This window comes from Coregonus clupeaformis, chromosome 16 (assembly GCF_020615455.1).
Source record: "Coregonus clupeaformis isolate EN_2021a chromosome 16, ASM2061545v1, whole genome shotgun sequence".
NCBI classification, from domain to species: domain Eukaryota; kingdom Metazoa; phylum Chordata; class Actinopteri; order Salmoniformes; family Salmonidae; genus Coregonus; species Coregonus clupeaformis.
Window position 1 is genome coordinate 20,971,267 of NC_059207.1, and position 22,148 is coordinate 20,993,414.

At 45.2% G+C, this 22,148-nt stretch overlaps 2 protein-coding genes across 3 annotated transcripts in view; one reads left to right on the top strand and one right to left on the bottom strand.

Moving 5' to 3' along the window:
- Positions 1 to 421, bottom strand: part of LOC121584467 (39S ribosomal protein L1, mitochondrial) — a 30,196-nt gene extending 29,775 nt beyond the window's left edge. The window contains exon 1 of the mRNA XM_041900354.2: positions 313 to 421. Within this exon, the coding sequence (XP_041756288.1) occupies positions 313 to 340 (28 nt within the window). The 5' untranslated portion in view covers positions 341 to 421. The remainder of the gene's footprint in view (positions 1 to 312) is intronic.
- A 1,701-nt stretch (positions 422 to 2,122) lies between these two features.
- LOC121584466 (CCR4-NOT transcription complex subunit 6-like) overlaps positions 2,123 to 22,148 on the top strand; it is a 45,790-nt gene continuing 25,764 nt past the window's right edge. The window contains exons 1-9 of one of the 2 annotated variants that reach the window (XM_041900351.2): positions 2,123 to 2,240; positions 5,011 to 5,132; positions 11,217 to 11,403; positions 11,598 to 11,683; positions 11,882 to 11,971; positions 12,249 to 12,317; positions 19,982 to 20,139; positions 20,819 to 20,973; positions 21,082 to 21,233. In XM_041900351.2, the coding sequence (XP_041756285.2) occupies positions 5,021 to 5,132; positions 11,217 to 11,403; positions 11,598 to 11,683; positions 11,882 to 11,971; positions 12,249 to 12,317; positions 19,982 to 20,139; positions 20,819 to 20,973; positions 21,082 to 21,233 (1,009 nt within the window). In that variant the 5' untranslated portion in view covers positions 2,123 to 2,240; positions 5,011 to 5,020. Of the gene's footprint in view, positions 2,241 to 5,010; positions 5,133 to 11,216; positions 11,404 to 11,597; positions 11,684 to 11,881; positions 11,972 to 12,248; positions 12,318 to 19,981; positions 20,167 to 20,818; positions 20,974 to 21,081; positions 21,234 to 22,148 lie in introns of both variants that reach the window. The other variant, XM_041900353.2, reaches the window with a different exon arrangement.

Sequence of the window (22,148 nt, forward strand, 5' to 3'; positions counted from 1 at the left end):
TGACACTGGGCAGGTCAGTTACCCAAACTAGAAAACTAGTTAGCGGACAGTGGTTAATTTATGACGCGATTCAAGCGGGAAAATATATAGCAACACAACTGGTTAGTTAGTCATATACTGGCGATAGTAGCTATAACATTAGAACTTGCTAAATGCTAACCTCGCTACTGGCCCGAGTTTCCTGGAGTCGGCAGCTTGGAACTAAGCCGGTATGCAACATGCATTGCATTGGCAAGCTCTGATATATGTGGACAGTTTATTGTAAAAGTTGAATTGCATGAGAATAGACGTACAACATTTTGTGGAACTGACCTTTTCCAATCCTCGTGCAGGTGGCCATATTTGGTTTATACCGGTGTCCTTCATTTAATTCGTTTCGTTTAGAAACGACGGAAGGCAACTTTGGTTCTGGTGTGGCAGTAATAGGGTCCGTGCAATCAGGGATCTTTGGGACGTCCCTACTCTATTGAAGTTGGACTTTAAAATGGTTAAGACAGTGCTTGACTTGGGCCAGAGCTGTCTTGAGCACCATACCGGCACTTATATTTTTTGGGGGGAATTGCGTACCAGTTCCTCTATAAAACAAAGTAGCCTATAGCCGGCCCAGATTCACACACCGGGATCTACATTGAATGGCAATGGAGAGTGGGCATTCATTTCCTGATTCCGCTTTGTTAAAATGTATTTGCCGGTAGTCTGTGTATCTGTGCGTGACAGTAGCCTTGTTCGAGATTGCGCAGATTGAAAATGCGCCAACCTGAATGCGCATAATGTGCTGTTCCAAATAGTCAAATGAGGGTTTGTAAGGTCATGAAAAGTAATGGATATTAGTTTAGTAATTTTTGTTAATGTAATTCATTAAGGCACACTTTTAAATATGATCAATCACTTAAAAATCTACATATCAGCCATTATCGGAATGACCCTTCAGTGCGTGTCTGTGTGTGCCAGTGCGAGTTGGCTGTTGCCGGAGGAGAGAGAGATCGATATTTCAGCAGCAGGTATAAAATAATGGAAGACAACAGACTAACTAGATAGCCAATTCAAAACATACAGTAACTTGTAGCAGTTAGCTAGTTAACTAAAGTAAGCATTAAAGTACTTGTCGTCTTTCCACCGGCACTGTAGAGCGTAAATAAATATGCACCGTTGGAAAGCCGGGATTTCCCTCTATTAAACAGTAGCCATATAATTGCGACAATGTAAACAAATATTCAAAGAATAGCCTAATTGACAAATTACTTGCTGTGCATAGATCTCACCCGAAACATGAATATTTAAGCCTTATACATAAACATGTCTAGTTCGATACAGTACCTTGCTTTGAAGTAGCCTACTTTATCAATTTGATCCCTGATTCATTGAATGAGGGAAACATTTTATAAAGACAAAAGTATTTGCTTGTAATGTTGTAATTTTTTATATCATTGTATATCAACGGTGGCAACCATCCTCCAGGATAGCTACTGGGTGTGCAGGCTTTTGTTCAAGCCCAGCTCTAACCACATTGTAGCCTGAACATTAGCTGCTCAACAGGACCTTGATAAGCAGACTTGGGTGTTTCAGGGCTGGATCAAAAGCCATGCCTGCCACACCCAGGAGCTCTCCAGATGGAGGGTTGACAACATTTATTGTTATTTTTTATTTATTTTTATGTTTTAGTCATTTAGCAGACGCTCTTATCCAGAGCGACACACAGGAGCAATTAGGGTTAAGTGCCTTGCTCAAGGGCACATCGACAGATTTTTCACCATGCAGTTCTACTTTGTGGCACGACGGCAGGAGATGGTAGTTCTACATGGGATCAGACACAGCAGCTTTCCAGTGTCAATAAAGCTTAGTTTTTCGTAGGCTATAATAGTCATGAAAATGTGGTTAAAAGTCATGGAGAAGTTATGGAACATTTGTATAAACCCTGTGAACAGGGAATAATCAGAGGTTTCTATAGCATGATGTAATTTGTGCATTTCGGGGAACATAGTCTAATGGACCGACTTGGAAAAAAAAGACAGCTCCTGCACTTGTTTCATCACAAATCAAGCACTGGGTTAAGGTTAGGTTACTAGGGTTTAGGGTAGGGACATCCCACCAAGGATCCCAGATAGCACTGATCGTCATGAGCGGAAGCCACGTTTGTTCTTCGTTCTGCCTCTTTGGACTTCGGGACGTTCAGGGTCTCTCCGTCTGTATGTCTTTAACAGTATCACCGTTAAATCTTCTCTACCACCCCCCGAATGCAGGTAATACAATTTTATATTATAATGGTTACAGATCATTTGTTTGGCCGAATGTCTCTCCGTATATATTGCATCTCCTCTTCCCAAGGTCCAAGCACAGAGTTTATTTGGACCAAGTCCCACCTGCTGTAGCTAGCTTGTTAGCTCAGGAGAGGGTGCTCTCGATCCGCCTGTCAAATTACTCAAGACCCATGCTTCAACCTTGGGGGTGTATTTACTTTAGAAATCAACTGGACAACACGTTCAGTTGTGTATTCAAGTTATCAGAACTGCTGATATGCATTTGTAACTGCGGTTGCAAATGTGATAAGGTGTCATGTTGAATGGGTTTGACAGCTCACAGCTGGCAACTAAACTTCTCTTGCAAAGTAGGCCCGGTGCAGTTGCATAGCTGTTGCTACGTTTGACATTTAGCAGTGCCCACTACTGTCAGCTAACAAATCAACAAGTAATTGTCACTACGTTTACAATCAACGATAGCTACCACTGCAAATGGGTAGCTAACTTTATTGAAATGTAGCTAGCCAGCTTGGTTGGTTGGTTGGTTGCTAAAGCATTTACAATAGTGTTGTAAGTTAGTTACCAGACATAAATGAACCGTGTCTGAAGATGTCAATATACTTCGAAAAGATATTCTCGGATGACAGCCCCAGTGTTTATTTCTTAACATGGGGTCTGCAACCAATCAGCAGCCTAGGAACAAGCCCTGTTGAATCCCCGTTGATACTGTGACGCTGGTGCCACTATCACAGCCACAGGACACGTGACCGACTTGTGTTTAGACAGATAGACAGCTTATGTAACTACTAAGAGGGATACAAACTTCTTCTAGCCGCCCATGAGTGAGACACCTACATGCCAAGTATAGACCATATCTTGTGTTCCCTGCAGCTCATAGAAAAGAGCAGAAGCTCTGTAATATCAGTTCAGACTCAAGTCCTACCGACCTACAGGTTATGGAACATTTACTTAGGGTGAAAGCCCCCAAATCTATGTCAAAACAATAAATAAAGTAAAATAAACTGTAGGAAATACTACAGTAAAATCAGTAAAAACACTACAGTAAATAGTATCTACTACCGTTTTTACTATAGCAATACTACAGTATTTATACTATAGTAACCTTTACTACAGTATACTACAGTCATGTCTGCAAAAACACTACAGTTATTAGTATAGTATATACTACAGTTTACTATAGTAATACTACAGTATTTGTATTAAAGTAAACTTTACTACAGTATACTACAGTCATGTCTGCAAAAACACTACAGTTATTAGTATAGTATATACTACAGTTTACTATAGTAATACTACAGTATTTGTACTAAAGTAAACTTTACTACAGTATACTACAGTCATGGGTCAGGTTTAGAAAATCAACTTTGAATGACTTGTCAACACAAGGTGGTCATGCCATACCGTTTGATTTTAATCTGAAATCCTGGATCCATTTTTGTGGTAGCAGCATAATAAATATTGTACACAAACTAGTGTCCAAATGAGTCAGATATTCTGTCAGTATAACTTAACCAAGTATTCCTAGTATGAGCAGAGCACACACTTTCTTTCAGTTGTCTTTCTATAATGGTGATGGAACTAAGGTGCCTTTAGCATTGCATGCAGTGAGCTGGCACTGTCAAGTTTACAACAGTGCTACTGACTGGTACTTTCCTGTAGCTTTCAATACTTTTCCCATAGCTGTGTCACTGACAACCAGATCTGCACACTAGAACTGAAATATCAAGTATCCCCCTAGAATGAAAGATATTGACGTCGGGCGTCCCCTAGAGAAAGCAGGCACCCCAAGAGACCATGTGTAATTCAATCTTTGGTGTGCATGTGTCTACTAGACTTTTAACCTGCTCTGTTAGTGTTACCAGGCCTTTAACCTGCTCTGTTGGTGTTACCAGGCCTTTAACCTGCTCTGTTGGTGTTACCAGGCCTTTAACCTGCTCTGTTAGTGTTACCAGGCCTTTAACCTGCTCTGTTAGTGTTACCAGGCCTTTAACCTGCTCTGTTAGTGTTACCAGGCCTTTAACCTGCTCTGTTAGTGTTACCAGGCCTTTAACCTGCTCTGTTAGTGTTACCAGGCGCTTTAACCTGCTCTGTTAGTGTTACCAGGCCTTTAACCTGCTCTGTTAGTGTTACCAGGCCTTTAACCTGCTCTGTTAGTGTTACCATGCCTTTAACCTGCTCTGTTAGTGTTACCAGGCCCTTTAACCTGCTCTGTTAGTGTTACCAGGCCTTTAACCTGCTCTGTTAGTGTTACCAGGCCTTTAACCTGCTCTGTTAGTGTTACCAGGCCATTTAACCTGCTCTGTTAGTGTTACCAGGCCCTTTAACCTGCTCTGTTGGTGTTGTCAGGCCCTTTAACCTACTCTGTTAGTGTTACCAGGCATTTAACCTGCTCTGTTAGTGTTACCAGGCCCTTTAACCTGCTCTGTTAGTGTTACCAGGCCTTTAACCTGCTCTGTTAGTGTTACCAGGCCTTTAACCTGCTCTGTTAGTGTTACCAGGCCCTTTAACCTACTCTGTTAGTGTTACCAGGCCATTTAACCTGCTCTGTTAGTGTTACCAGGCCCTTTAACCTGCTCTGTTAGTGTTACCAGGCCCTTTAACCTGCTCTGTTAGTGTTACCAGGCCCTTTAACCTGCTCTGTTAGTGTTACCAGACCCTTTAACCTGCTCTGTTAGTGTTACCAGGCCTTTAACCTGATCTGTTGGTGTTACCAGACCCTTTAACCTGCTCTGGGGGTGTGGCTGTTCCTCAGATTAACAGGTATGCCAAAGGAAAAATATGATCCCCCGGATCCTCGTCGACTATACACCATCATGTCAGCCGAGGAGGTGGCCAACGGGAAGAAGTCACACTGGGCCGAGCTGGAGATATCAGGTCAGTCACCTTCCCTGGGTCGGTCAGTCAACCAGTCAGTCAGCTGGAGATATCAGGTCAGTTACCTTCCCTGGTCGGTCATTCAGTCAGTCAACCAGTCAGTTAGCTGGAAATATCAGGTCAGTCAACCAGTCAGTTAGCTGGAGATATCAGGTCAGTCAACCAGTCAGTTAGCTGGAGATATCAGGTCAGTTACCTTCCCTGGTCGGTCATTCAGTCAGTCAACCAGTCAGTTAGCTGGAAATATCAGGTCAGTCACCTTCCCTGGTCGGTCATTCAGTCAGTCAACCAGTCAGTTAGCTGGAAATATCAGGTCAGTCAACCAGTCAGTTAGCTGGAGATATCAGGTCAGTCAACCAGTCAGTTAGCTGGAGATATCAGGTCAGTTACCTTCCCTGGTTGGTCATTCAGTCAGTCAACCAGTCAGTTAGCTGGAAATATCAGGTCAGTCAACCAGTCAGTTAGCTGGAGATATCAGGTCAGTCAACCAGTCAGTTAGCTGGAAATATCAGGTCAGTCAACCAGTCAGTTAGCTGGAGATATCAGGTCAGTCAACCAGTCAGTTAGCTGGAGATATCAGGTCAGTCACCTTCCCTGGTCGGTCAGTCAACCAGTCAGTTAGCTGGAGATATCAGGTCAGTCAACCAGTCAGTTAGCTGGAGATATCAGGTCAGTCAACCAGTCAGTTAGCTGGAGATATCAGGTCAGTCAACCAGTCAGTTAGCTGGAGATATCAGGTCAGTCAACCATTCAGTTAGCTGGAGATATCAGGTCAGTCAACCAGTCAGTTAGCTGGAGATATCAGGTCAGTCAACCAGTCAGTTAGCTGGAGATATCAGGTCAGTCAACCAGTCAGTTAGCTGGAGATATCATGTCAGTCAACCAGTCAGTTAGCTGGAGATATCAGGTCAGTCAACCAGTCAGTTAGCTGGAGATATCAGGTCAGTTAGCTGGAGATATCATGTCAGTCAACCAGTCAGTTAGCTGGAGATATCAGGTCAGTCAACCAGTCATTTAGCTGGAGATATCAGGTCAGTCAACCAGTCAGTTAGCTGGAGATATCAGGTCAGTCAACCGGTCAGTTAGCTGGAGATATCAGGTCAGTCAACCGGTCAGTTAGCTGGAGATATCAGGTCAGTCAACCGGTCAGTTAGCTGGAGATATCAGGTCAGTCAACCGGTCAGTTAGCTGGAGATATCAGGTCAGTCAACCAGTCAGTTAGCTGGAGATATCAGGTCAGTCAACCAGTCAGTTAGCTGGAGATATCAGGTCAGTCAACCAGTCAGTTAGCTGGAGATATCAGGTCAGTCAACCAGTCAGTTAGCTGGAGATATCAGGTCAGTCAACCAGTCAGTTAGCTGGAGATATCAGGTCAGTCAACCAGTCAGTTAGCTGGAGATATCAGGTCAGTCAACCAGTCAGTTAGCTGGAGATATCAGGTCAGTCAACCAGTCAGTTAGCTGGAGATATCAGGTCAGTCAACCAGTCAGTTAGCTGGAGATATCAGGTCAGTCAACCAGTCAGTTAGCTGGAGATATCAGGTCAGTCAACCAGTCAGTTAGCTGGAGATATCAGGTCAGTCAACCAGTCAGTTAGCTGGAGATATCAGGTCAGTCAACCAGTCAGTTAGCTGGAGATATCAGGTCAGTCAACCAGTCAGTTAGCTGGAGATATCAGGTCAGTCAACCAGTCAGTTAGCTGGAGATATAAGGTCAGTCAACCAGTCAGTTAGCTGGAGATATCAGGTCAGTTAGCTGGAGATATCATGTCAGTCAACCAGTCAGTTAGCTGGAGATATCAGGTCAGTCAACCAGTCATTTAGCTGGAGATATCAGGTCAGTCAACCAGTCAGTTAGCTGGAGATATCAGGTCAGTCAACCAGTCAGTTAGCTGGAGATATCAGGTCAGTCAACCAGTCAGTTAGCTGGAGATATCAGGTCAGTCAACCGGTCAGTTAGCTGGAGATATCAGGTCAGTCAACCGGTCAGTTAGCTGGAGATATCAGATCAGTCAACCAGTCAGTTAGCTGGAGATATCAGGTCAGTCAACCAGTCAGTTAGCTGGAGATATCAGGTCAGTCAACCAGTCAGTTAGCTGGAGATATCAGGTCAGTCAACCAGTCAGTTAGCTGGAGATATCAGGTCAGTCAACCAGTCAGTTAGCTGGAGATATCAGGTCAGTCAACCAGTCAGTTAGCTGGAGATATCAGGTCAGTCAACCAGTCAGTTAGCTGGAGATATCAGGTCAGTCAACCAGTCAGTTAGCTGGAGATATCAGGTCAGTCAACCAGTCAGTTAGCTGGAGATTTCAGGTCAGTTTGCTGGAGATATCAGGTCAGTCAACCAGTCAGTTAGCTGGAGATATTAGGTCAGTCAACCGGTCAGTTAGCTGGAGATATCAGGTCAGTCAACCAGTCAGTTAGCTGGAGATATCAGGTCAGTCAACCGGTCAGTTAGCTGGAGATATCAGGTCAGTCAACCAGTCAGTTAGCTGGAGATATCAGGTCAGTCAACCAGTCAGTTAGCTGGAGATATCAGGTCAGTCAACCAGTCAGTTAGCTGGAGATATCAGGTCAGTCAACCAGTCAGTTAGCTGGAGATATCAGGTCAGTCAACCGGTCAGTTAGCTGGAGATATCAGGTCAGTCAACCAGTCAGTTAGCTGGAGATATCAGGTCAGTCAACCGGTCAGTTAGCTGGAGATATCAGGTCAGTCAACCGGTCAGTTAGCTGGAGATATCAGGTCAGTCAACCAGTCAGTTAGCTGGAGATATCAGGTCAGTCAACCAGTCAGTCAGCTGGAGATATCAGGTCAGTCAACCAGTCAGTTAGCTGGAGATATCAGGTCAGTCAACCGGTCAGTTAGCTGGAGATATCAGGTCAGTCAACCAGTCAGTTAGCTGGAGATATCAGGTCAGTCAACCAGTCAGTCAGCTGGAGATATCAGGTCAGTTAGCTGGAGATATCAGGTCAGTTAGCTGGAGATATCAGGTCAGTCAACCAGTCAGTTAGCTGGAGATATCAGGTCAGTTAGCTGGAGATATCAGGTCAGTCAACCAGTCAGTTAGCTGGATATATCAGTCAGTTAGCTGGAGATATCAGGTCAGTCAACCAGTCAGTTAGCTGGAGATATCAGGTCAGTCAACCAGTCAGTTAGCTGGAGATATCAGGTCAGTCAACCAGTCAGTTAGCTGGAGATATCAGGTCAGTTAGCTGGAGATATCAGGTCAGTTACCTGGAGATATCAGGTCAGTTAGCTGGAGATATCAGGTCAGTTAGCTGGAGATATCAGGTCAGTTAGCTGGAGATATCAGGTCAGTCAACCAGTCAGTTAGCTGGAGATATCAGGTCAGTCAACCAGTCAGTTAGCTGGAGATATCAGGTCAGTCAACCAGTCAGTTAGCTGGAGATATCAGGTCAGTCAACCAGTCAGTTAGCTGGAGATTTCAGGTCAGTCAACCAGTCAGTTAGCTGGAGATATCAGGTCAGTCAACCAGTCAGTTAGCTGGAGATATCAGGTCAGTCAACCAGTCAGTTAGCTGGAGATATCAGGTCAGTCAACCAGTCAGTTAGCTGGAGATATCAGGTCAGTCAACCAGTCAGTTAGCTGGAGATATCAGGTCAGTCAACCAGTCAGTTAGCTGGAGATATCAGGTCAGTTAGCTGGATATATCAGGTCAGTCAACCAGTCAGTTAGCTGGAGATATAAGTTCAGTCAACCAGTCAGTTAGCTGGAGATATCAGGTCAGTCAACCAGTCAGTTAGCTGGAGATATCAGGTCAGTCAACCAGTCAGTTAGCTGGAGATATCAGGTCAGTCAACCAGTCAGTTAGCTGGAGATATCAGGTCAGTCAACCGGTCAGTTAGCTGGAGATATCAGGTCAGTCAACCAGTCAGTTAGCTGGAGATATCAGGTCAGTCAACCAGTCAGTTAGCTGGAGATATCAGGTCAGTCAACCAGTCAGTTAGCTGGAGATATCAGGTCAGTCAACCAGTCAGTTAGCTGGAGATATCAGGTCAGTCAACCAGTCAGTTAGCTGGAGATATCAGGTCAGTCAACCAGTCAGTTAGCTGGAGATATCAGGTCAGTCAACCAGTCAGTTAGCTGGAGATATCAGGTCAGTCAACCAGTCAGTTAGCTGGAGATATCAGGTCAGTCAACCAGTCAGTTAGCTGGATATATCAGGTCAGTTAGCTGGAGATATCAGGTCAGTCAACCAGTCAGTTAGCTGGAGATATCAGGTCAGTCAACCAGTCAGTTAGCTGGAGATATCAGGTCAGTCAACCAGTCAGTTAGCTGGAGATATCAGGTCAGTCAACCGGTCAGTTAGCTGGAGATATCAGGTCAGTCAACCGGTCAGTTAGCTGGAGATATCAGGTCAGTCAACCGGTCAGTTAGCTGGAGATATCAGGTCAGTCAACCAGTCAGTTAGCTGGAGATATCAGGTCAGTCAACCAGTCAGTTAGCTGGAGATATCAGGTCAGTCAACCAGTCAGTTAGCTGGAGATATCAGGTCAGTCAACCAGTCAGTTAGCTGGAGATATCAGGTCAGTCAACCAGTCAGTTAGCTGGAGATATCAGGTCAGTCAACCAGTCAGTCAGCTGGAGATATCAGGTCAGTCAACCAGTCAGTTAGCTGGAGATATCAGGTCAGTCAACCGGTCAGTTAGCTGGAGATATCAGGTCAGTCAACCAGTCAGTTAGCTGGAGATATCAGGTCAGTCAACCAGTCAGTCAGCTGGAGATATCAGGTCAGTTATCTGGAGATATCAGGTCAGTTAGCTGGAGATATCAGGTCAGTCAACCAGTCAGTTAGCTGGAGATATCAGGTCAGTTAGCTGGAGATATCAGGTCAGTCAACCAGTCAGTTAGCTGGAGATATCAGTCAGTTAGCTGGAGATATCAGGTCAGTCAACCAGTCAGTTAGCTGGAGATATCAGGTCAGTCAACCAGTCAGTTAGCTGGAGATATCAGGTCAGTTAGCTGGAGATATCAGGTCAGTTAGCTGGAGATATCAGGTCAGTTAGCTGGAGATATCAGGTCAGTTAGCTGGAGATATCAGGTCAGTTAGCTGGAGATATCAGGTCAGTTAGCTGGAGATATCAGGTCAGTTAGCTGGAGATATCAGGTCAGTTAGCTGGAGATATCAGGTCAGTTAGCTGGAGATATCAGGTCAGTTAGCTGGAGATATCAGGTCAGTTAGCTGGAGATATCAGGCCAGTTACCTTCCCTGGTCAGTCAGTGAGGGCGCGTCCAAACTGGCACTGTGATTTGATCCGTATCCGTGGTTTCCAATGCTTTGATTTGATCCGTATCCGTGGTTTCCAATGCTTTGATTTGATCCGTATCCGTGGTTTCCAATGCTTTGATTTGATCCGTATCCGTGGTTTCCAATGCTTTGATTTGATCCGTATCCGTGGTTTCCAATGCTTTGATTTGATCCGTATCCGTGGTTTCCAATGCTTTGATTTGATCCGTATCCGTGATTTTCAATGCTTTGATTTGATCCGTATCCGTGGTTTCCAATGCTTTGATTTGATCCGTATCCGTGGTTTCCAATGCTTTGATTTGATCCGTATCCGTGGTTTCCAATGCTTTGATTTGATCCGTATCCGTGGTTTCCAATGCTTTGATTTGATCCGTATCCGTGGTTTCCAATGCTTTGATTTGATCCGTATCCGTGATTTCCGATGCTTTTTCAATGGGAGTTGTACGTTGATGGTCAGCGGAGATTACGCAACCCTATCCAGAAAATGTCCATCCGTTTTCACAGACAAAAAGTTCAGATGAGTTGAGCTTTTGACGGGCCAATGGAAAAGTTAGCCAATTAGAAAAGAGGAGACGTGCAGGGTCCACGGACCACAATTCATCCATTCTCATTTGGTGTCCGTTCTCCACTGATCAGTTTGGCTGTGCCTTAAGTCAGTCAGTCAGTCAGTACATTTTTCAGTTAGTCAATGAGTGAAAGACAGACAGTTTGAAAAAGCTAATTAAAGCAAATAATCTGTCCTCTGAAGAATGCAGTATTGGAACCCTTAGCTGTAGCATTTAGCTCTAACAAGTATCTCATTCATCTCCTCTCCAGGTCGGGTCAGGAGTCTGAGCAGCTCTCTGTGGACCGTCACCCACCTGACGGCTCTACACATCAACGACAACAATCTGAGTCGCATCCCGCCCGACATCGCCAAGCTACCACACCTCATCTACTTGAACCTGTCCTCCAACAAGCTCCGGAGCCTGCCCGCCCAACTCGGAAACATGGTGTCTCTCAGGTAAGAGCTCCTGTGTGGTGGTGAGGTCCTGAAGTGGTGCTGGCAATGCTAAGGTTGTGGGTTCAGTTCCCCTCTGGCATCACCATGATGATGCGAGGCAGGCATGGCTGGTTTTAGTCCGGTTCTCTGTTCAGTCTATTCTATCCTCTAGATTGTGTTTTTCACACTGTTTCTCCTATCACTTTATTCTCCAGGGAATTGCTTTTAAACAACAATCTTTTACGAGTTTTACCTTACGAACTCGGGCGGCTTTTCCAGTTACAAACCCTGGGGTTAAAAGGTATGGATTTGTTTTAAAGGTTCATCACAATTCATATTGATTATCAACATCATTGATTGTAATGGTGAGTAATAAAAGCTTATGGTTTGGATAAAGTGCCTCTGCAGATAATCCTAGTCTATTGTGTATTGTGCAGGTAACCACAGTATTAGATAGATCATTTATTATTCATGCTTATTATATTGTATCCCTGTGCAGGTAACCCTTTGTCCCAAGACATCCTCAACCTGTACCAGGAATCAGACGGAACCAGAAAGCTCTTGAACTACATGCTCGACAATCTAGCAGGTAAAATGTTGAACGACTACGTGCCACAATCCAGCAAGTAAATGGTTGTTGAACTACATGCTCGGCAATCAACGTGAATGGTTCCACCGATTCACGTTACAGGAAAAAACCGTCGATACGGTTCATACATATTTAAACAGCTATTAGGTGTAAACCTGACTGGAGCACCACACCTTAATTGTCTTCTTGTCCAGAGAGCATTAAAGGCCTGTGTCCCCTTCTAATTAATCAAGTAGTTAATTACTTAATTAGTTAATTGTGTCCTTTCTTTGTTTAGTGCACCCAGAACAGCTCCCCCAGAGACCTTGGATCACCTTGAAGGAGCGAGACCCAATGATCCCCACAGGTACTTCCGGATAACTACCTACCCACTGGTCCCAATGGTAGCTACAACATTACTACCCACTGGTCCCAATGGTAGCTACAACATTACTACCCACTGGTCCCAATGGGTGCTACAACATTACTACCCACTGGTCCCAATGGGTGCTACAACATTACTACCCACTGGTCCCAATGGTAGCTACAACATTACTACCCACTGGTCCCAATGGTAGCTACAACATTACTACCCACTGGTCCCAATGGTAGCTACAACATTACTACCCACTGGTCCCAATGGTAGCTACAACATTACTTGTCTATTATGTTTAGTCTTGTCATCAATAGTTATTATTGTCACTGAATAGCAATGATTGATCTACTATTGTTAGTAGAACTAGTAGTGCTATAGTAGCAGCAGTAGTAGTAATAGTAGTATCAATAGTAGTAGTAGTAGTAGCAGTAGTAGTAGTAGCAGTAGCAGTAGTAGTAGTAGTAGTAATAGTAGTAGTAGCAGTAGTCGTAGTAGCAGTAGTAGTAGTAGTATCAGTAGTATCGGTAGTATAAGTAGTAGTAGTAATAGTAGTGGTAGTAATAGTATTAGTAGTATCGGTAGTATAAGTAGTAGTAGTAGTAGTAGTGTAGTATCAGTAGTAGTAGTATCAGTAGTATCGGTAGTATCAGTAGTAGTAGTAATAGTAGTGGTAGTAATAGTAGTGGTAGTAATAGTAGTGGTAGTAATAGTAGTATAAGCAGTAGTAGCAGTAGCAGCAGCAGTGATAGTAGTAGGATGTTGTCACGCCAAGGTACGTTGCACTCTGGGAGGGGGACAGGCGGGCCGGGTGCATGCATGCTGACACGGTCGCCAGTTGTACAGTGTTTCCTCCGACACATTGGTGCGGTTGGCTTCCGGGTTAAGCGAGCAGTGTGTCAAGAAGCAGTGCGGCTTGGCAGGGTCGTGTTTCGGAGGACACATGGCTCTCGACCTTCGCCTCTCCCGAGTCCGTACAGGAGTTGCAGCGATGGGACAAGACTGACTACCAATTGGATATCATGAAAATTTGGGAGAAAAAGGGCTAAAAAATAATATACACTGCTCAAAAAAATAAAGGGAACACTTAAACAACACAATGTAACTCCAAGTCAATCACACTTCTGTGAAATCAAACTGTCCACTTAGGAAGCAACACTGATTGACAATACATTTCACATGCTGTTGTGCAAATGGAATAGACAACAGGTGGAAATTATAGGCAATTAGCAAGACACCCCCAATAAAGGAGTGGTTCTGCAGGTGGTGACCACAGACCACTTCTCAGTTCCTATGCTTCCTGGCTGATGTTTTGGTCACTTTTGAATGCTGGCGGTGCTTTCACTCTAGTGGTAGCATGAGACGGAGTCTACAACCCACACAAGTGGCTCAGGTAGTGCAGCTCATCCAGGATGGCACATCAATGCGAGCTGTGGCAAGAAGGTTTGCTGTGGCTGTCAGCGTAGTGTCCAGAGCATGGAGGCGCTACCAGGAGACAGGCCAGTACATCAGGAGACGTGGAGGAGGCCGTAGGAGGGCAACAACCCAGCAGCAGGACCGCTACCTCCGCCTTTGTGCAAGGAGGAGCAGGAGGAGCACTGCCAGAGCCCTGCAAAATGACCTCCAGCAGGCCACAAATGTGCATGTGTCTGCTCAAACGGTCAGAAACAGACTCCATGAGGGTGGTATGAGGGCCCGACGTCCACAGATGGGGGTTGTGCTTACAGCCCAACACCGTGCAGGACGTTTGGCATTTGCCAGAGAACACCAAGATTGGCAAATTCGCCACTGCGCCCTGTGCTCTTCACAGATGAAAGCAGGTTCACACTGAGCACGTGCCAGACGTGACAGAGTCTGGAGATGCCGTGGAGAACGTTCTGCTGCCTGCAACATCCTCCAGCATGACCGGTTTGGCGGTGGGTCAGTCATGGTGTGGGGTGGCATTTCTTTGGGGGGCCGCACAGCCCTCCATGTGCTCGCCAGAGGTAGCCTGACTGCCATTAGGTACCGAGATGAGATCCTCAGACCCCTTGTGAGACCATATGCTGGTGCGGTTGGCCCTGGGTTCCTCCTAATGCAAGACGATGCTAGACCTCATGTGGCTGGAGTGTGTCAGCAGTTCCTGCAAGAGGAAGGCATTGATGCTATGGACTGGCCCGCCCATTCCCCAGACCTGAATCCAATTGAGCACATCTGGGACATCATGTCTCGCTCCATCCACCAACGCCACGTTGCACCACAGACTGTCCAGGAGTTGGCGGATGCTTTAGGCCAGGTCTGGGAGGAGATCCCTCAGGAGACCGTCCGCCACCTCATCAGGAGCATGCCCAGGCATTGTAGGGAGGTCATACAGGCACGTGGAGGCCACACACACTACTGAGCCTCATTTTGACTTGTTTTAAGGACATTACATCAAAGTTGGATCAGCCTGTAGTGTGGTTTTCCACTTTAATTTTGAGTGTGACTCCAAATCCAGACCTCCATGGGTTCATAAATTTGATTTCCATTGATAATTTTTGTGTGATTTTGTTGTCAGCACATTCAACTAGGTAAAGAAAAAAGTATTTAATAAGATTAGTTCATTCATTCAGATCTAGGATGTGTTGTTTTAGTGTTCCCTTTATTTTTTTGAGCAGTGATATATATATATATATATATATATATATATATATATATATATATATATATACACAGTGGTGTGAAAAAGTGTTTGCCCCTTTCCTGATTTGTTACTTGTTTGCATGTTTGTCACACTTAAATGTTTCAGATCATCAAACAAATTTAAATATAAGTCAAAGATAACACAAGTAAACACAAAATGCAGTTTTGAAATGAAGGTTGTTATTATAAAGGGAAAACAAAATCCAAACCTACATGGCCCTGTGTGAAAAAGTGTTTGCCCCCCCTGTTATAACACAACTCAACTGTGGTTTATCACATCTGAGTTCAATTCCTCTAGCCACACCCAGGCCTGATTACTGCCTCACCTGTTCTCAATCAAGGAATCACTTAAATAGGACCTGCCTGACAAAGTGAAGTAGACCAAAAGATCCTCACAAGCTAGACATCATGCCGAGATCCAAAGAAATTCAGGAACAAATGAGAAAGAAAGTCATTGAGATCCATCAGTCTAGAAAAGGTTATAAAGCCATTTCTAAAGCTTTGGGACTCCAGCGAACCACAGTGAGAGCCATTATCCACAAATGGCGAAAACATGGAACAGTGGTGAACCTTCCCAGGAGTGGCCGGCCGACCAAAATTACCCCAAGAGCGCAGTGACGACTCATCCAAGAGGTCACAAAAGACCCCACAACAACATCCAAAGAGCTGCAGGCCTCACTTGCCTCAGTTAAGGTCAGTGTTCATGACTCCACCATAAGAAAGAGACTGGGCAAAAATGGCCTGCATGGCAGAGTTCCAAGACGAAAACCACTGCTGAGCAGAAATAACATTAAGGCTTGTCTCACTTTTGCCAGAAAACATCTTGATGATCCCCAAGACCTTTGGGAAAATACTCTGTGGACTGACGAGACAAAAGTTGAACTTTTTGGAAGGTGTGTGTGTCCCATTACATCTGGCGTAAAAGTAACACCGCATTTCAGAAAAAGAACATCATACCAACAGTAAAATATGGTGGTGGTAGTGTGATGGTCTGGGCCTGTTTTGCTGCTTCAGGACCTGGAAGACTTGCTGTGATGAATAGAACCATGAATTCTGCTGTCTACCAAAAAATCCTGAAGGAGAATGTCCGGCCATCTGTTCGTGACCTCAAGCTGAAGCGAACTTGGGTTCTGCAGCAGGACAATGATCCAAAACACACCAGCAAGTCCACCTCTGAATGGCTGAAGAAAAACAAAATGAAGACTTTGGAGTGGCCTAGTCAAAGTCCTGACCTGAATCATATTGAGATGCTGTGGCTTGACCTTAAAAAGGCAGTTCATGCTCGAAAACCCTCCAATGTGACTGAATTACAACAATTCTGCAAAGATGAGTGGGCCAAAATTCCTCCACAGCGCTGTAAAAGACTCATTGCAAGTTATCGCAAACGCTTGATTGCAGTTGTTGCTGCTAAGGGTGGCCCAACCAGTTATTAGGTTGTAGGGGGCAATCACTTTTTCACACAGGGCCATGTGGGTTTGGATTTTGTTTTCCCTTAATAATAACAACCTTCATTTCAAAACTGCATTTTGTGTTTACTTGTGTTATCTTTGACTAATATTTAAATTTGTTTGATGATCTGAAACATTTAAGTGTGACAAACATGCAAACAAATAAGAAATCAGGAAGGGGGCAAACACTTTTTCACACCACTGTGTGTATATATATATATATATATATATATATAAATGAAAATTATTAAGATATAAAAGTTAAAATTCAACCAGAGAGCGCACTTAGGTCGTGGGAAAAGGCCGCATTTGACCGTTGCACTTGAATCGTTCCCACGGTGAAAGGCTAGACCCGTTACGCTATGAAACCACACACTATTGCAGAGACTTTGATATTACTGGCTGCAGTTGATATGGTGAAAACCACGTGTGGGGGGGCAGAGGCACAGAAACTCACATCAATACCTTTGTCAGATAACACTGAAACTAATAATTGATGCTATAGCTAGCAATCAAGAGGACACTGACTGAACAACTCAAAAACTCCCCACCTTATGCTCTCCAGATGGACGTTAGCTGTGAGGGCCGAGATGCATTGAGTTTAGTTCTCTACATGTCGGGGGGGATGCTATTCACGAGGACATCTTGTTCTGTCTCATGATTCCTGAGCATGTAACGGTATAGGAGATGTTCAGCGTGCTGCTTGGCTATATTGACGAAGAACAGATTCCATGGGATCGAATGGTGGGCTTTTGCACAGATGGGGCTCCATCTATGGCGGGACGGCGGGCAGGCCTCTACACTCTAGTTATGAATGGGTCTCCCTCTGCCATATGGACTCATTGTATGATACACCCACTGAGCTATAATGGATACACCGAGAGCAACTGGCGGCAAAAGAGCTGAGCGCAGTACTCGGAGATATACAGCAGCAGGTAACTTCGACTGTAAACTACATCAAACCACATCCACTGCGCGCAGGCCTGTTGGCAAAACTAGGTGGAGATATGGGATCAGAGCATGACAATGTTCTATTTCACTACGAGACTTGGTGGTTATCAAGGAGGAGTGTTGGAAAGATGTTTCACATTGAGAGAGGAACTGTTGTCATTCGCAATGGATGGAAAAAAAAAACAGACTGTTGACTTTCTGTGTAATGAAAATAAAATGTGTCTCCTTGCCTATGTAACAAGCATATTTGGGAAACTGAACGCAAGCATGCAGGGGAAATACCAAAAACATCTACAGACGAGTGACCGAATCAGCTAAATCCGTTTGACTGTGATCCTGGCTCAGTTGACGTGCCGGTATGTGAAATCCAACAGCTGATCGAGCTGTCATGTGACCGAATGCTGCAGACAACGCCTTCACGGGTCACTATGGAGGAGTTTCGGTTCCTGACTCAGAGGGAATACTGTGCCGTCTCCCTCCAAGCATTAAAACTCATGGTACGCTGATTCAGTGCTCTCGTCTGCATTAAAACCAAAATATTGATCCAGGTTGGATGTGACAGCAGAGATGAGGTGCGCACTGTCGACCACGCCCCCTGGCTTTGAGAAACTCCGACGTGACATGCATCAAGCCACACCCATCTCATTAGTGGTGGTGAGATAAGATGCATTATGTCAGACTAATTTGACAGTCATAGCCTCACATTAAAAGTATGTGATGGTGAGTTGAGAAGATAATAATAATAATAATATGCCATTTAGCAGACGCTTTTATCCAAAGCGACTTACAGTCATGCGTGCATACATTTTTTTGTGTATGGGTGGTCCCGGGGATCGAACCCACTACCTTTGGCGTTACAAGCGCCGTGCTCTACCAGCTGAGCTACAGAGGACCACAAAATACTGTTAGAATGTTTTTCAATTGACTGCCATGGCCCCAAATAAAAAAGTTTACAATTGGCTGTTATATAAATAAATACAAATTCACATGGTTGGTGTCGCGAGAATTTTCAGATCTCAAAATGGGGTCGTAGGTCAAAAAAGTTTGGGAAACTGCTCTAAGGGAACCTGGTGGACGATGGATGACAACACTGTTACGCTTGAGTGGACAAGTGACTGTGACATCATAGAATTCAAATGAGGAGATGGACAGGTGAGAGAGGGAGAAAATAGAAGATCTCCACTTAGGAGAAATGAGTAGCCCTGTGCCATCACCACGACGACCAGATGCTCTCGGACTATGAGAGAAAACACAGTCAGATGAAGAAAGAGCAGCTGGAGTAGCAGTGTTCTCTGGGGTTGATCCATGTCTCCGTCAGGGCAAAAAGGTCAAGGGACTGAAGGTTAGCATAGGCTGAGATGAACTCAGCGTTCTTGACCGCAGATCGGCAGTTCCAAACGCTGCCAGAGACCAGGAATTCCACATGGGTTGTGGGCGCAGGGTCCACTAAATTAGAAGGGGTTGCAGCCAAGGGGTGGGGAACGTCTGTAAAGCCTACAGGGAGAGGAGCCAACAGGTATAGAAAACACACACATAGTTGCCAAAGCTACAAAAAATCATCTGAAAATCACTAGGTAAGATACTCAAGTGAGAGGATGGTGTGGAGCCTTCCTCTGTCCTTCCTCAAACAACTCGGCAGAACCGTTTGTTGTTTCGGCGATGGTCTTAGTTTTGCGACATGACCTCTGCTGACACGGATGCCACTGAGAAAACAGGGGAGACTGAAGTACTAATACTAATTGCCTTGCAAAAGTGAAGAGCACACCTTCCTGTACTAGTTGCCTAGGAGAGTAGAAACCACCCCCCCCTCCAATACAGCCACTGATTACGAAAAAAAACAACAGTCCCAAATTGCCCCGCCCCTTAATCCTGGTTGATGTGTCAACAATCATCTGGAAGTTTAATAGCAGTCAGCAGTTCACACACCAAGTAGACCACTAGGAAGACAGGCATCACTGAAAGTAGATGGGTCCTAGCTAGCAAAAATAAACAGTAATAAACCACAACAGATAAAGATACTTATCTCTCCTGGGGCAGTACTACATGCGTCATGATGCATGCCATTGAGTTGTTGATGGTGTATTAAAGATTCCCCCCCCTCCCTGCTCCTCCCTCCCTCTACCAGCCATGTTCACGGTGATCTCCCTTCTCCTCCCTCCCTCTCCCAGCCATGTTCACGGTGATCTCCCTGCTCCTCCCTCCCTCTCCCACCCATGTTCACGGTGATCTCCCTGCTCCTCCCTCCCTCTCCCAGCCATGTTCACGGTGATCTCCCTGCTCCTCCCTCCCTCTCCCAGCCATGTTCACGGTGATCTCCCTGCTCCTCCCTCCCTCTCCCAGCCATGTTCACGGTGATCTCCCTGCTCCTCCCTCCCTCTCCCAGCCATGTTCACGGTGATCTCCCTGCTCCTCCCTCCCTCTCCCAGCCATGTTCACGGTGATCTCACTGCTCCTCCCTCCCTCTCCCAGCCATGTTCACGGTGATCTCCCTGCTCCTCCCTCCCTCTCCCAGCCATGTTCACGGTGATCTCCCTGCTCCTCCCTCCCTCTCCCAGCCATGTTCACGGTGATCTCCCTGCTCCTCCCTCCCTCTCCCAGCCATGTTCACGGTGATGTGTTACAACGTGCTGTGTGACAAGTATGCCACCCGTCAGCTCTACGGCTACTGCCCCTCCTGGGCCCTCAACTGGGAGTACAGGAAGAAGGGCATCATGGAGGAGATCACACACTGTGACGCCGACATCATCAGTCTACAGGTAGGGTCTGACATCATCAGTCTACAGGTAGGGTCTGACATCATCAGTCTACAGGTAGGGTCTGACATCATCAGTCTACAGGTAGGGTCTGACATCATCAGTCTAAAGGTAGGGTCTGACATCATCAGTCTACAGGTAGGGTCTGACATCATCAGTCTACAGGTAGGGTCTGACATCATCAGTCTACAGGTAGGGTCTGACATCATCGGTCTACAGGTAGGGTCTGACATCATCAGTCTACAGGTAGGGTCTGACATCATCAGTCTAAAGGTAGGGTCTGACATCATCAGTCTAAAGGTAGGGTCTGACATCATCAGTCTAAAGGTAGGGTCTGACATCATCAGTCTACAGGTAGGGTCTGACATCAACAGTCTACAGGTAGGGTCTGACATCATCAGTCTAAAGGTACTTTAGGGTCTTGCATGTCTAGAGGTAGTTAGGTTGGCCATGCATTGGAGATGTTGAATATTGTTGCGGAAAACAGAAGCTCCCGCATAACTGTACGTGCAAAGTATCACAAATGTATTTTCTGTGCCAAGTAGCCTATGTAAGATGAGAACCAACCCTTGTTCACACATTCTCTGTGAGGAACGTTAGCTCGTTGAATTCTTCCATAAAATCTTAAATGCAAACTTTGTCCCAGAACCTAAATTCAATCGTCTTGGTCGTGTGTCCTTAGGAGGTGGAGACGGAGCAGTACTATGCTCTCTTTCTGGAGACACTGAAGGAGCGTGGCTATGACGGGTACTTCTGCCCAAAGTCTCGTGCCAAACTGGTCTCAGAACAGGAAAGGAAACGCGTGGACGGGTGTGCCGTGTTCTTCAAAACCGAGAAGTGAGTGAATCAATCAATCAAATCTCTTTTATAACGGCCTTTTTTACATCAGCGGTTCTGTGCTTGATTGAGCTTTGCGTCTTGAACCCAGGTCTGGTTATGTTTCAGATTTACTCCGGTGCAGAAACACACTGTGGAGTTCAACCAGGTTGCCATGGCGAACTCTGAGGGTTCAGAGGTCATGTTGAACAGGGTCATGACCAAGGACAACATCGGGGTCGCCGTGCTGCTGGAGGTCAACAAGGACATGTTCTCTGGTGGTGAGGAACCTATCAATCAGTTAATCAGTCAGTCAGTCAGTCAGATGTTCTCTGGTGGTGAGGAACAGGGTTATTATAGTTTTGTGGTTTTATGTGTTTTTATTTCTATTAATTTTAAGATTTTGATTTGAAATTCAGTTTAGTTTCAGTTAGTTTTCAGATCCACTAGTTTTTATTTAGTTTCAGTTAGTTTCAGTTTTATAATCTCGTTCCGAGAGAGATAATGAGAGAGTTGATCAGAGATGGCACGCTCACGTGTTTTGGAAAGAAAAGAAAGAAGGGATACATAGTTTGACGTCAGATGAGTCGTGCGTTGGTTTCTTAAGGAGGGGAGCGACTCGGTCCATTTTTAAGGGGACGTGTGATGAGTTGATGAGGGAAGTGAGGAATGGTCTGGAGAAGGGAGGAGGGGATGGGGTCTAGTGGGCAGGTTGTCGGGCGGCCAGACCTCACTAGTCGCAGGATTTCATCTGGAGAGAGGGGAGAATTCTGAGGATAAAAATTGTCCCTACATGTCAACTGCCTGAACTTTACAGAAATTATGTGATCAAAGATCAGCAGTCGACTGCAAGTTTCTGCAATTGCTCTTCACCGACTTCATCCTGCAGCCATCGCCTGCATTGTGGGAGGCTCTATTGTCAACCAATCATTAGGGTGCTTCTGTTTGACCCACGCGAACGTGACCAACAACATGACTGAAACAGGAACCAATTTGGCGTGATTTATGTGTACAGTGGATGTCTACAAATAAATTTGATATTTGAGGCTCTCTCACTGATTAATTGTACAATGTGTACACCGATGGAGGCTCCTCAAAGGAGGAAGGGGAGGACCATCCTCCTCAGTGAATTAAATAAAAATAGTGGAACATTAAAAAAGTCATACTTTTTTAGATAAAACTATACTAAATATATT